The 14,383-nt window shown below is 51.9% G+C and overlaps 1 protein-coding gene across 2 annotated transcripts; it reads right to left on the bottom strand.

Moving 5' to 3' along the window:
- Positions 1–2,974: 2,974 nt before the first annotated feature.
- VPS4A (vacuolar protein sorting 4 homolog A) lies at positions 2,975–14,026 on the bottom strand. Of its 2 annotated transcripts, none has more exons than XM_044760720.2 (11): positions 13,717–14,026; positions 9,912–10,023; positions 9,663–9,810; positions 8,208–8,269; positions 7,973–8,092; positions 7,338–7,494; positions 6,599–6,747; positions 6,159–6,240; positions 5,725–5,944; positions 4,543–4,683; positions 2,975–3,840 (listed from the first exon to the last, which is right to left on the bottom strand). In XM_044760720.2, the coding sequence occupies exons 1-11, from the start codon at positions 13,735–13,737 to the stop codon at positions 3,739–3,741; spliced, it is 1,314 nt and encodes a 437-aa protein (XP_044616655.1). In that variant the 5' UTR covers positions 13,738–14,026; the 3' UTR covers positions 2,975–3,738. The 2 variants fall into 2 exon arrangements, with proteins under 2 accessions (XP_044616655.1, XP_044616656.1); XM_044760721.2 differs by having other exon boundaries at positions 8,208–8,266; positions 13,717–13,988.
- Positions 14,027–14,383: the final 357 nt, after the last annotated feature.

Genomic DNA, 14,383 nt, shown 5'->3' with positions numbered 1-14,383 from the left:
CAAGCGGTGCCGTGTCCTCACCCGGGATCCGAACCGGCAAACCCCAGGCTGCCGAAGCAGAACATGTGTGCTTAACCACTGTACCACCGGGCCAGGCCCTCAGTAGACATTTCTTAAGACTTGTGTAATTTCTTCTCAAAGCCAAGATTTGATAATAAGGTGGTTCCAAAATATCTGAAAGCTGTGTTTAAGAATGAAGGTTAAGGTGGTTGACTGTCTTCACTGACTTCTTTTTACAAAGGGCTTGTGGTGTGTCTTACCTGCAGAGTGTCTCCTTTGCCTTGGACACCAGTGTCCTTGTGAGAGTAAAACACAGGACAGAATGGCCCCGGTCCATGGAAGTGTTTAATGACAATACTACTGTAAATGAGCGCCCACACATTTTAACAGGTTCAGATACAGTTTAGTAGGTCTCCAGCTTTTGCCTTCCCCCTTTAACAGAGCTGGGGAAGATTTTTCTGCTGAGATCTCTTGGGCAGCTGGTACCTGGCCATTCTTTGGGAGGAGGCCATGGAGCACGGCTAGGGGAGGGGTGACAGTTGAGAAGGAGCAATGAGCCTCTTTCTGTCACAATCAGAACAGAAACAGAAAGCAGAACTTGTGCTTCCTGGTCACCACACTTATTTTGGAAAAATAAATTAGCATCATGCTGGCCAATGTTTAGCCTTAAGACACTGTCAAGCTTTGTCAAGAGGTGAAGGAACTCATTTCTTTACATACTTGTCTTACCTCATTTTTATGCCGAGTTTTGCAACACAGGTTCTCTTACCAAACAAAGTCCTCAAAATCCAAGTACTTACGTAGTAAGTCCAGTAAGTTGTTTAGAGAAAATGTGCTTTAAACAGCAGTTAATTAAAGGAACACAGAGACCCACTGTCCTCTATGGCTTTCTCTAAACGGGCCAAGTCTGGGGGCCTGTGAGGCCAAGCAAAAGTGAACTGGCTGTGTGTGCATTAAATGTTGGAGAGGAACAGGACGCGGCAGTGCCCCGAGGTGAGGTTGAAGACCCAACTATTGGGGAAGTCTCTAGAAAGCGCTCATTTATACTGAAAACATGGGTCCTTATGAAAATTAGAATTCAAGGAGCCTCCTTTCCCTTGGACAATGTCCAGAAGCTCCTGCAGGGTGGCACCAGAACATTCTGATGCTTCCTTACAGTGCTCTGAGATTAACATCCCTTAGTAATGCCTTTGTAATAGAGATCAGTAGCATATGCCTGCAGCTTTTTGACCCAGAGGCCCAAGAGTAAGTGATTGCTCAGAATGGACCTCGGAGAAAGCCTGAGACTATCTTGCTGAGAATATGTGAGAATTACTGGTGTAACCAAATCCACATTGGAGGAAGGATTTGGTCAGCTAGCTCAAGACACTACAGCCCAAAGGCAACAAATCCTCACATTTCCAATAAGGAAAATTTCTTCCACCTCAGGCAGATATATCAGTCACAAAACCACAAACACAAATCAGCATCTTGAGCTAATAAAAGTTTTAGAAGTCAACTTCCACAGTGAAAGCCAATGTAGGCAGGTTTAGAACAGAAACCCCAGGTAGGGAAGAAGTGAATTTCAGATTAAGCATTTAGGGCAGGAAATTCCTCTGCATATATTAGCCATGTTTACCATAGATGGTGAGGCGTCAGCCTGTTTGTTCAGCCTCATTAGTGAACGGGACATTGATTCACCCTGTCACTGGTGGCATAGAGAGAGAAATGGAAAGGCAGGGCACCTGTGAAAGCTGTCACTAGAACTATGAGGATGAATCACAGCCCTAAAGTTTCTGTTAACCCCTCTGACCTGTCAAGGTGTTCAAGCAGAAATGAGGAAGGTTCAAAAAACAAGAAGCAAGGACCTGATTCAAGTAAAGGTACCTGGAGGTAGAATTAAAAAACACAGCTAACTAACATCAAGCAGTACAAGCAGGGGACAGCTGTTAGTCCAGCATTTACAAACACTAATTGGTGGGTGAGGTCACATGACTAACCAAGAAGTCTGTGGGAATTCCTGAGTGAGGGACAAAGATTCCAGCCACAGTTGCTGCATAAGTATCATTTGCAGGTCAAGCCCGCTGATGCTCCAGGTACTGAGAGGGGAGCTAACTCATCAGCACTGGAGAGGAGCACAGGGCCCAGGCCTTCAAGGAACCAAGCAAAGTTGGCTCAATTCAGCAGATGCTCCTAATCAGATCAAAGAAACACCACTGGGGTAAGGCTAAAATGGCCTACAAGTTGGCCACATAATCAGTTCTGGACCAACGGGGTTTGAAGATAGGAATAATACTGGTTTCTGGAGGGGGAGGACAGCTAGAAGCACTGAGGGCCAGGCCTTTTCTGTGCATTCATATGCTTGTGGTCAACATGTGACAGCTTCTACTGCTTCTGCTGCCCATCAGACAGCATTTCCAGGGCTGCCAGCTCTGGAGCCTTGGGTGTCTCACTAACAGGGGTCACAAATTCAAATGGCCAGAGGGGCTTGGCAGGAAATACAAACAAGTGAAGCAGTCCACATGGAGACAGGTAAGCTAGAGAGCATGTTCCCCTTCTGGACAGGGCAGCCCCTGCTCAGCTGTAGCTGGATAGGTCGCCTCATGCGGGTGCAGGCCCAGGATTACCTGAAGAAATGTGAATCTTTACATAAACTCTTGACTTTTAAATGTTGGCAGCAGACCAAACCAAACACAACTACCAGCCATATCTGGCCCCAGCCCTCCCAGTTTGTAGCCTCTGATCTGGTGGCTGGACAAGAACTGACCAGGTGCCATAAACACCCCTGGCCACACTTCTGAGGCCTTGGGGGAAGAAAGGTCTCGAGAACCTGACTGGAGAACAGGCCTGGGAAGTGCAGCAGCTGGCAACATCCCTACTTGCTACTCTGCTGAAGAGCAGAGCAGAGAGAAAACCAAAGGGTCTTTCCACTGGAAGCAAGTGAGGCCTTCAAAGGGCCCTAGACAAGAATCAAAGATGAGATCACTCAGGTGGCTCAAGAAGGGAAAAGGATTTATTAGCCCATTTCCAGGACAGGGACCCGGGGGCAGTGGCTGGGTTCAGTGTTCTCACATTCACAGGGAAGAAAAGGCAGCCGCGAGACCGCCTGGTTGCCTTCACTCGTTCTGATCTACACAGCTTTGTGCTCACAAAATCCATCCTCTCCTCCCGCATGGAGGACACAGGGCTCGGGATGCCGACCTAGGAGGGTACGAATGGCTTGGCTTGATTCTCAGCCTTTGCAGGCGAAGCTTGGGCTGGAGATCCAGGGTATCAGCCATTCCATTCACAAGGAGCAAACCTCGGGTCTAGGAGGAACGGCCGTGGGGACGGCAAGGCCTTCTGAAGGTCTGCAGCACCAGCCCCACAGCACGGGCTGCTCCCACTCCTTGATGCTTCCCGGAGATTTTAACTTTATTTAGAAACAAGACGAAAATCCAAGCAGCATTAATTTAGGGGAACAAAAACGATTTAAAAAAAAACCATGGAGGGGCAGGACAAGGAGTTGGCAAGCATCCAGAAGAGGAGGAGGAGGAAGGAGGAGGAAGAGCCAGTATTCCACCAGGTGCCCAGTGTGCTTCTGCGTCTCTGCGGCCGGGGGGGGCCCTTCCTTCCTGCTCCCCGGCTGGCGGCCAAACAGCAGAGGGGACGCTGTAGTGACTTTAGGACAAGCCCTGGACCCCTGTCCGGCCACCGACATGGGGCATGCTGTGGATTTACCCCAATCAACCTCCCACCTTCACCCGAGTGAAGAAGCTTTTAACTCTCCTGTCCAAAGTCCTCTGAGAATTTCTTCACTTTCAGGAGGTCCTCTGCATTCACGGTAGGCCGAGTGGTGGCCAAAGACCGGAGCATGTCCGACTGCAAAGACAAGAGCGTGCAGCTGAGGAGGAGCCGGCTCCAGGTCCTCAGCCTCATCGCATCGCAGACCCAGGCAGAGGCCTGCCTTCGAGGTCACCCCTGGTCCCAAGTGCAGAACTCCCTATGGCTGCCTGACTTCTGCCTAAATGCCTCCCGTGACAGGGACACTCTTCCCTCCTGAGGCAGCTCATGTCACTTCTAGACAGGCCTACTTCTGGTCTGAAAGAATCTAAGCTCCCATCATCTGTTAACTCCCGCAAGAAACTCTTTCTAACTGCACGCCCACCAGGCCAGCCACAATGGCAGACACTTGCCACACAGAAAGGGCAAGACTAGGATAAGGAGAGGTCAAGACTAATCAGGTGAGAAGCTGCCTGTGCAAATGCATCAAATCAAACCATGCCGACATATATTTATTTCTGTGTACAAAATAAACCAAAGCCATGGAATCATGTAGTCACTTCATCTGGCCTTTACTCTTCTTGCTGAAGAAAATAAAATGCTAATAATATGGCCTCCATCCCCGGCCCCCAGTGAGGTCAATGGCAGGAGCCCCAGCTACCAAGAGCTCCAAAGGCCATTCTCTGTTCAGAAGGAGCCACAACAGCCCAGGACAGAGGAGAGCCGCTTATTTTTACTCTTGAACTCAAGCCCCCAGTCTTCTGGGTTCTGTGCAGTTCTCTCTCCCAGCTGGCCACTTACCATGCAAACCACAGGCTCTAAGAGTTTGTCACTAGGGACATCCATCCAAGTCATCTCCATGGCTCCTGGGTCCCCTGGTGAGCATGGGGTCAGGAGGTCATCAATCATAATGCTAGGGTTGGTGCGGGAAGGGCCACAGACCTGAAATGAAACAGTAGTTTGACTGGCTGGAGGGGCTGCCCCTCACTGTTTGGGGAAGGGGCAGGACACCTCAAATTTCTGAGTCCTGAAGAGAAGGTAATGGTAGAGTAAGAAGGAATGCCTGGGTTTCTAGGCCATCAGTCTGAGGAGGGATGGCTCCTTCAAAGCTCTCAGGCTGGGTAGTCAAAGTTGTTCCAAGTCTGATTCAGAGGTCAGAGGTGGTTAGCGTGCTATTCCAGCTATGGTTTTCCAAAATCTCAATTTATGGCCCAAAATGCCTTGATATCTTCCTATTCCTCATTAACTTCATTAAATCTCACCATGAACGCAGTGACATCAAAAATGTTTTTCCAACCGAAGTCTGCTCCATTAGCAACATTCCCCCAAACATCCCCAACTCTTCACTCAAATGTCACCCTGTGTGGTCTGTCCTTTAAGGGTGCAACCTGCCCTCCCCGCTCCAAACCTAGGAAACACCAGACCTCCCGCCCCTGCTCTCTTCTCCCTCATGACCCTCCAGGAAGCGAGTCTTTACTTGTTTGTTGTCTGTCTCCCTACCAGGAAGGAGGGTCCTGGAGGGCAGGAATTTTTGTCTGCTATTGTCACGAATGTCTCCCCAGCACCTAGAACAGTGCCAGGCACTTAGAAGACCCTCAGCAGACACTTGGCAGAGATCTGCTGCGTGAATGGAGGTCCTCCTTACAGTGTGTGATTTGGTACCCACCCCTTTCACACAATGAGTAGCGTCCACCATGCACAACAGCACCGTGCTGACTGCGGGGGTGGCAGAGGTGACTAGCATGGTGCCTTGTCCTCTAATTTCACACAGTCTGAGACAGTCACACTCAAGCAAGGAGAACTGCAGGGACGGGGAGAGCAGGTGCAACCCAGCCCCTAGAGCCAGGGGGCTCACTTTGCACTTGCCCTTGGTTCCCCAGGAGACCCAAGATGTGTCACCTGAGCAGCAGGGGAGCTGGCAAAAAAAAGCCGCTACCCCCTTTCCTGTGACACTTTCTAAGCCATCATTGCCGGTGCACTCACCTTTTTGAAGTGTGTTGCTGACTGTACTTTTCTAACAGGCTGCATGAGGGAGTCACGCACGATGACACTGATGTCTGCACCAGAGTAGCCTTCCGTCTTCCGGGCCAGCTCCTGGATGTTGGCATCCGTGAGGTTGTGGGGAGTGCTCCCCAGATGCAACCGGAACATCTGGGCGCGGGCAGCCTCCTCCGGCAACGGGATGTAAATTCGCTTTTCAAACCTAGAGAGCCAAGCACATGGGGGCACTTGGGAGCAGATGGCGGAATGGTCTCAATGGAGAGGGGCAGTGGGCCCTCCAGAAGCCGCTTCACTAAGGGCTCTGCTCACTGTGCAGACACGGAGAAGCCTCCAGAGAAAAGGGGTCAGGCTGCACCCGACTGCCAGCAGCAGGTTGACCGTGGCTGGAGAAAGACCTCTTACTGGGGAAGACTCACCTCCTTCTAATGGCTGAATCCAATACCCACGGGATGTTTGTGGCACCAAGAACCAGAGTCCCATCGTTGTTATTCCCCACCCCTGTGGAGAAAGGGAACAGACGCTGACCCAGAACACCTGCAAGGATCAGTCAGAACCTGCGGGAAGGACTCAGAGGCTTTGTGTCCTGAACTAGCGCCATCCCTGTGCAACCACCAGCAGGGCCCCAACTGGCTTCACTGGGGCAAAGAGCCCTACAGGCCTGCCTGCCCCAGGAGGGGCGCAGAGGCTGCAGTAACCTCTCCACAATGACCACCTGAGGAGATGGAGCTGCGAACTGCTTCTCTGATACTTCCCTCTACCCTAAGGAGAACTAACTCCAGCCACAGCTAATAACGAAGCCCTGGGCTGGCCTTAGGTGGAAGGAGAACCACGGAGGGGACCTGGGACTGGCACGCACCCTGCATCTGGACCAAGAACTCTGTTTTGATCCTTCGGGCAGCCTCGCTCTCATTTTCATTGCGGGAGCCGCAGAGGGAATCCACCTCGTCGATGAAGATGATGGAGGGCTTGTGCTGCCTGGCCAGCTCAAACAGGTTCTTGACTAGCCTGTGAAGGTGAGAAATGGGGTTGGGATCCAGACACCCACAGACATGCCCAGTCAGGGTCCCAGTCACCACTTCTCTCCTCTCGCCCTTCCCATGAGGAGGTCGAGACTACAGTCATGCTTGATTTCAGAAAACATGGTGGCAACAAATCCTCTGGCAGCACTATACCAAGAGGAAGAGCAAGCCTTGGCATCAGCTTCAAATCCTGGCAGCCCCATTCCTTAGCTCTGGACTTAGGACAAGTCACTTCCCTTCCTCTCAGCCTCAGTTTCATCATCTGCAAAATGGAGTCAGTATGGGGAACAGTTAACTATGTAAAGTCTCCACAGAGGACACTCACCTGGTACCCAATTATTGTGAGGGCCTTTCTCTTCCCTTCATGAAGACTCAACTCTGCCTAGTTCCCTTTCAATTTCAGCTGTTTGTCAGGATGGTGTCCCACCCAAGAAGCTGGCAAGATACCCCTCTCCTGACTACTTCTCCCTGACATCCAACAGCGGCTCCTCTGGAAGGTGACTCCAAGGGCAGGGGAGCTGGACCACGAGCAGCTGCTGGCACTGCCAGCAGAGCAGGAGCTGGCAGCTGACTTACTTCTCACTCTCCCCCAACCACTTAGACATCAGGTCTGAGGACGACACAGAGAAGAAGGTGGAGTTGTTGGCCTCTGTTGCCACCGCTTTGGCGAGGTAAGACTTCCCTGTGCCAGGGGGTCCAAAGAGCAGTATCCCTCGCCAAGGGGTACGCTTGCCTACGAGAAAGAGTAAACTGAAGTGAGCTTCCTCTTGAGAGGGGAAAGGGAACAGAAAAAAGCAGAGGGGGGGCTGGTCCCGTGGCCGAGCGGTTAAGGTCGCGCGCTCTGCTGCAGGCGGCCCAGTGTTTCGTTGGTTCGAATCCTGGGCGCGGACGTGGCACTGCCCATCAAACCACGCTGAGGCAGCATCCCACATGCCACAAATAGAAGGACCCACAACAAAGAATATACAACTGTGTACCGGGGGGCTTTGGGGAGAAAAAGGAAAAAAATAAAATCTTAGTCACTGTAAATAGTCAGAAAGGACTAGTTCTGCAAGACAACTGACTCTAGGAGTAAAGGGAACTAAATACCTGCTGAGAGCTTGGTCCTAGCCGAGTCGCCACCTGTTCCTAGACACCTCAGGGTGGGAACCCCGGGCTCCCTTGGAAGCCCGATATTTTTATATCTGGGCCTAAAGCAGCTCAACTCTTACCTGTGAACAAGTGTGGGAATTTAATTGGCAAAATAACAGCTTCTTTGAGGGCCTCCTTGGCCCCCTCCAGCCCGGCCACATCACTCCACCGAATGTTGGGCTTCTCCATCACGACAGCACCTGCACGAAGATGCAGAGCCTTCAACCCGGAGCCTGATGGATGAGCCTGAGCCGACCCACCATGGGGCCCCCACCACATCCCCCTGCCACTGCCACGGAGCCTCCAGCCTCTTACCCATCAGTTGTTCCTGCAATTTCTTTTTCTCTGGATTATCCCCTTCACTGTCACTATCACTGCTGGGAAAGGAGACAGAAGACGACAGGCTAGAGCAAGAGGCAGCTGGCAAAGAGGCTCTCAGGGCAAGGCCAGGCTCTGGCTGCCAGCACAGTGGGCAAGGGATGCTTTCCTCGCTTAACAGTGCTGAGAGACCCGCAAACACGTAGCTCAGGGATGTTAGCGCCACATGTTACCAGCACTTCCCTCTGGATCCTCCAGGAAATACTCATAACCCATCCTTGTTTCTTCACAAAGGGAATAAGAAGAGAGACGTGTGTCCTCTCTACAAGGCTAGTGAGGGACATGTGCTTTGGCTGGACTTCAAGAGCAGCAGGGCAAGTAATTGGAGCTGTCACTCACCTTTCATACAGACTTAAAATCAGACAGCAAGAGGCTATGACTCAGAGAAGAGGTGAACCTTAAGTATAAAGGGGAGCACCTGAAAAAGCAACACAGTCTCTGGTCTCCCCCAAGACAGGTCCCTATCTGGACATAAGTGATGTACTACCCTCAGAACTCTTCCAGCCGTCCTGGAGATGCTTGGCCTTCTGCCCCTTCCTCGGTATATCTCCTACTCTGGGGAATCTAAACACGGTGCATCCTCTCCACCCAGGAGCAGAGCCTCTCACCTCTGGTGAGGCAGCTGACACAGCACCCCTCTCTCCTACTCCATGACCCTCCTGCTGGGGACCCTCCCCCACCTCCAGGACACCACTGGCCTTTGTGCTCAGCTAACTGGAATCTCCACAGTGGGCAAACCACAGATGTGAGGTGAGAGGCTATGGAGGGAATGCTGGCTTTGAAGTATGAAACAGAAGCCCTGGGTGCGGGTCCAGATCCCATCAAGTACCAGTTCTGGGACCCTGGCAATCTCTGAGCCTCTCTGAGTCTACAGCCACATCCATCAGATGAAGATGAAAACTCTGACAACAGCAGCTGACATTTATTTAATCCTTACTGCACAGCAAGCTTGATTCTCAGGACTTTACCCACATCATCTCATTTGCTCCTTGGAGCAACACGAGGAGGGAAGTCCCATTATCTTCCTCCTCCAACAGATGAGGAGCATGGGGCGGGGGGCGGGGGGCGGGGGGCAGGTCATCATGGCACTCATCCAAGGTCACATGACTAGGAGGTGGCAGAACCAGGTCATACCCTGAGAGCCTGGCTGCAGAGTCCAAGGCTCATAACCTCCATGCTGGCTCCCCATCTCACCCACAGCTTTTCTGTGCGGACTCAATGAGATGACATACATGGAAGCATTCTGGGAAGTGCTTGATGAAAGCAGTTGTGGGCATTACCACTATTACACCGTGGAAGTCTAAGGCAGCATTAGCACCAAGAATGACAGCGACACAGGAAAACGGCCCATGCTGGTGGGGAACCTGGCCGGCCCTCCATTCCTGTACTCACCCCTTGCTCTCACTCTGATTCTCTTTGACTGGCTTCTTGCTGTGCTTCTCTTTGTTTCGTAAATAATCCTTCAGCTTCTCTGCCCGGTCTAGGTACTGCATGCACTTGGCTCGAATACTCTCCTTGGCCTTGTCGCTGTGTGCCTCATCTGCAAAAGGGGAACCAGAGAAGGGTCCCTCTGAGCCCCCATGTGCCCACCGTCCTCTTGAAGGGGACCTGTGGCTGGGGAAGAGCCCGTGTGTGACTCACATTTGATAGCGTGTAGGAAATACTCCACGGCATGCTGGTAGAGCCGGAGCGCCTCCTCGTAATTCTTGGCTTTATCCTCTTCTGTGGCTTTCGTCACCAGATCAATGGCTTTCTGGAAAGGCAAAGCAAATAACTCAGTGCTTCCCAAGAGACCCAGAAAGCCCTTGGGGTCTCAGGCAGCAGGATACACTGACAGACATTGCCAGGCCTGTGGATTTGTCAGTCACAGATCATTATGTTGACCTACTTTTCCAATATCAACTAGAAAGTCCTTAAAAGGAAGATTTAAAAGATAGCCATCCCTCTTCAAAATATGCTCATACAGTTAAAAGCAATCTCCTTCTCAGTCCTCACTCTGGATTTCACCAAGTGGAAACCTGATCAAATATCTCAGGTTAGGGCTCAAGGGGAGTTCACTTTCTGTTCCATGGCCTCAAGGGAAAGAGAAACGGATCTGGACTCAGAGCCTGTAAAAGAGGAAACACTGGAACCAAGTGGTTGCTGTGTTGCTCAGCATGGAAGCCAGAAACCACACCTGACGTCGAGCACCAGAGAAGAGCCAGCCAACTAGGAAAGTCCTTCATCGATCTGAGAGTTTCTATGAGACGGACTCAAAGGGATCCCTACCTCCTTCTCCTGGCCCACCTCACTACTCTAGGATGAAAGGAGAAGACAGTTTTCCTAAAGTTGATCCCTAGGAAGGGGATGCTTAAACCCTGGGTCAATATACCAGTAACTCCAGTAAAAAAGTGCTTGCAGGCTGGTCCGGTGGCACAGCAGTTAAGTTCGCACGTTCTGCTTTCGGTGGCCCGGGGTTCGCCGGTTCAGATCCCGGGTGCAGACATGGCACCGCTGGGCAAAAGCCATGCTGTGCTAGGCGTCCCATGCATAAAGTAGAGGAAGATGGGCATGGATGTTAGCTCAGGGCCAGTCTTCCTCAGCAAAAAGAGGAGGATTGGCAGTAGTTAGCTCAGGGCTAATCTTCCTCAAAAAAAAAAAGACAAGTGCTTGCTTACTCCAGAGGCATACATGTGCTGCCAGTTGAGGGGACCTGTCCTCTGGAACCCTCTGAGAACTTTGTGAGAGTGTCTTTGTGAATCTCATAAATCCTGGAGGCCTGTTCTAGACTGAACTTCAGGCATGCTGGACCTCTCAAGCAGCTGCCCCACTCCTACATATCCAGTTTTAGAAACCATGGCTTCACGAACCCAGGAAGCGTTAGCAGAATCACCCTCCTCAAGCTGAGGCAGCACTAGACGCCAGGCAGGCAGAGCTCACTACAGACACACAGTTCCGTCCTCAGCAAACAATAAACCTCCTGACCAGCTCTTGGCAGGGCCCGGGCATTTGTGTAGCCCATCCTCATCTGAAAATAAGAAATCTCAGAAAGACAGACACAGATAACACTACAAAACTAACAGACTGGGCTCGGTTGGGCCAGGCTGATGTTGAATGAACTCATCAGGTTGAAGAGCCAAGAAAAGGAGAAAGAGTGCTGGCTATTATTTTCAAGCTTCAGCTCCCTCCACTACCTACAAACAGAGAAAGGCCGGGAGCCCTGAACCTTCTTGGATGACAAGCTTAAACACAAGCTTCATGTGTCTACTTTCTCCCCCACGACCACCCTTCAGGGAAGACATGAAAGGGGCTGCTTCCGTCCCTGGTGGCTTTTCTTTTCCAGAACAAATAACTCCAGTTCCTTGGACTTTTTCACTTTAGATGCCTTCTTGCTGGGGTCTGTCCTTTTTTTTTTTTTTTTTTTTTTTAAAGACTGGCACCTGAGCTGACATCTATTGCCAATCTTCCTCCTCTTCTTTTTTTTCTTCTTCTCCCTGAAGCCCCTCGGTTTATAGTTGTATATTCTAGTTGTGAGTGCCTCTGGTTGTGGGGTCTGTCCTTTTGAAAGGTGGAGCTCAGAACAATACTCCAGATATGCTCTGCCCCTCCTACATGGCAGAGCAGACCCATCTCTTCCCCTCCTTCTAGATACTCAATTAATGCACCTAAGAGCACAATAAGATCTTTCTGGCAACCATGCACAGTTTTTCGCATGCAAGGGGCCTCAGTTACAATTTGAAGAGGAACAGTTTTGCATAACAAGAGCGTACAGTGACAAAACTGCCAGTCCTGCCACATCTCTAGTAACAGGTATAGCAAAGGATGAGGATGAAAGAATAAGTAGGGTAGAGAGGATGTGCTGAGAGAGGAGCTGGCAAACTTTCTGTAAAGGACCAGACAGTACATATTTTAGATTTTCCTGGCTATACAATCTCTGTAGCAACTACTCAACTCTGCCTTTGTAGCCCAAAAGCAGCCACAGACAATATGTAAACGAATGAGGGGGAATGTGTTCCAATAAAACTTTATTTATAGACACTGAAATTTGAATTTCAAGATTTTCATGTATCACAAAATATCCTTTTTTGCTAGCCACTTAAAAATGTGAAAACATATGACATTATGTTAAGTCAAAGGAGCCAGTCTCATAGGACATGTTATATGATTCCACTTATATGAACTGCCCAGAACAGGCAAATCCACAGGGACAGAAAGTAGATTAGTGGTTACCTAGGGCCGGGAGGGACAGAGGGATTGGAGCGTGACGGCTAAAGGGTGCAGGGTTTCTTTTCTGGGTGATGAAAATGTTCTAAAAGTGACTGTGGTGATGGTTGCAAAACTCTGTGAATATACTAAAAGCACTGAACTGTACACTTTAAGTGAGTGAATTGTATGGTATGTGAGTTATATCTTAATAAAGCTGTTTAAAAAAAAATGTAAAAAAACATTCTTAGTTTACAGGCCATACAAAAGCCAGGCAGGTACGATCTGCAGGCCATGTGTGCTGACCCCTCTGATAACAGAGCAGAGCTTCTGCTGGTGGACGCTGGGGTCTGGCTTTGAAGTCCAGATAATTCCTAACCTAGGACCACAATTTATTCTTTATGCTTCTCTTACTCCTTTTTCCTCCACCTAGAGTAACCATACCTCCTCCGCCTCCAGGTATCTGAATGCTACCCATCCTTTGACGGTCTGGCCAAATGCCCCTTCTTCCATGACATCTTGCCTAACTCCCGGAAGCACTGTATCTGCCATCACTTATTGAGCACTTACTATGTAGCAGACACAGTGTTAAGAATGCTTTACCTGAACTGCTCCATCTAGAGCCACTGTCACAACGTCCCTATATTACCCCAATTTACTGACAGGATACCCGCGGCTCCAAGATCAAGTAGCTAGCCCAAGGTCACATGCTAGTGAGTGGGAGAGTGGAGACTCAAACCCAGGTCTGAGGCCTGAGCATGTTTACATCTTCCGGCCCAGCAGGACTGGCAGCACCCGGAGGGAGGGTCGGTCATGCATCCGGGCGGCGCCACCCCAGCACCACCCTGCACAATCTAGGGAATGAATGAAGGGTCGTTGGCCGAGTAGAGGAAATCGGAGACCGGGGGAGGAGCGGGGGGTTGTTGGCAGGGAGGCAGGAGGCGGCGGGAGGGCGCGCGGCCCGAGCTCCCCGGGCGGCGCCTGCGAGGCCCGGGTGAGGCTCACGCCGGGCGATCCCGGGGCGCCGGCGGCCCGCAGCGGCCTCGGGGCTCGGCCTGGCCGGGGGCACAGGGGAACTGGGGGGCGTTCTGGACGGGAGGCGGCCCTCGGCTCCGAGCGCGAGAAAAGAGAAACGGGCGGAGACGGCGACAGGGTGGCGGGGCGGGGGCCGCGAGGCCGGGCTCCGAAAGGCCGCCCGCCGGCCCGCAGGCCCCGCCGCGCCTCCTTCCGCCTCCGCAAGCCGGGCCGGGCCGCGCCGAGGTACCTGGAGGGTTGTCGTTGTCATTTCATCTCCTGGGTCCGCCCCACACCCCGCGGCGCTGCTGGCGGCCTCGGTCCGGCCCCGGGGAGCCGAGGGGCTGGGTCCGGCGCTGGGAGCCCGGCGAGTCGGCGCTGGGCGCGGGCAGAGCGGCCGCTGGCAGCCCGAGCCGAGTCCGAGGGCGAGCGAGGAGCGCGGCCCAGAGCGGTCAGGCCCGAGCCGCGCGGCTGCCCCCCGGCGGCCACAGCCGGCACTGCAGGCACCGCTCCTCTCGGCCACGGGGCGGCCCAGGTGAGGGCAGCGGCCGGGGCCGGGGTGGGGCGGGGGCGGGGCCGAGAGCACAGCGAGGGCTGGGGAAACGGGGCGGGACCTGGGGCCGAGGGGGCGGGGCCAGAGGCGGGGTTGGGTAGAATCCTCAAGACCTGGACAGTACTTAGCACGAAACAATGCCTATAGGGCAGTTTTACTCTCAGAATAAGCCTGATTTCCCAGAGCTTTGGGTTCCTGATGTTTAATAGGTTATAATGATAATTGGTATCTACTTTGCCTGCTTTTTGGGAGGAGTGAGTGAGCTAGCTAATGTAAACACAGTGTACCTGACACTGAGGGCTCAGCCCGTGGTAACTGTTAATCATGATGCCGCTGGCTCTGTCTGAAGTCAGATTTGTTTTAC

The sequence above is a fragment of the Equus asinus genome, chromosome 28, assembly GCF_041296235.1.
Source record: "Equus asinus isolate D_3611 breed Donkey chromosome 28, EquAss-T2T_v2, whole genome shotgun sequence".
NCBI lineage: Eukaryota > Metazoa > Chordata > Mammalia > Perissodactyla > Equidae > Equus > Equus asinus.
This window is presented reverse-complemented; position numbering and strand designations above follow the sequence as displayed.

Bases quoted from the DNA above. Each gene is read 5' to 3' on its own strand.
- VPS4A (XM_044760720.2), bottom strand. From the start codon at position 13,737: ATGACAACGACAACCCTCCAG. The intron at 7,495-7,972 runs GTAAGAGTTGAG...TCTTTCTCGTAG, and splicing joins ATTCCCACACTTGTTCACAG to GCAAGCGTACCCCTTGGCGA. The intron at 4,684-5,724 runs GTGAGTGCACCG...GTTTCATTTCAG, and splicing joins CAGCAACACACTTCAAAAAG to GTCTGTGGCCCTTCCCGCAC.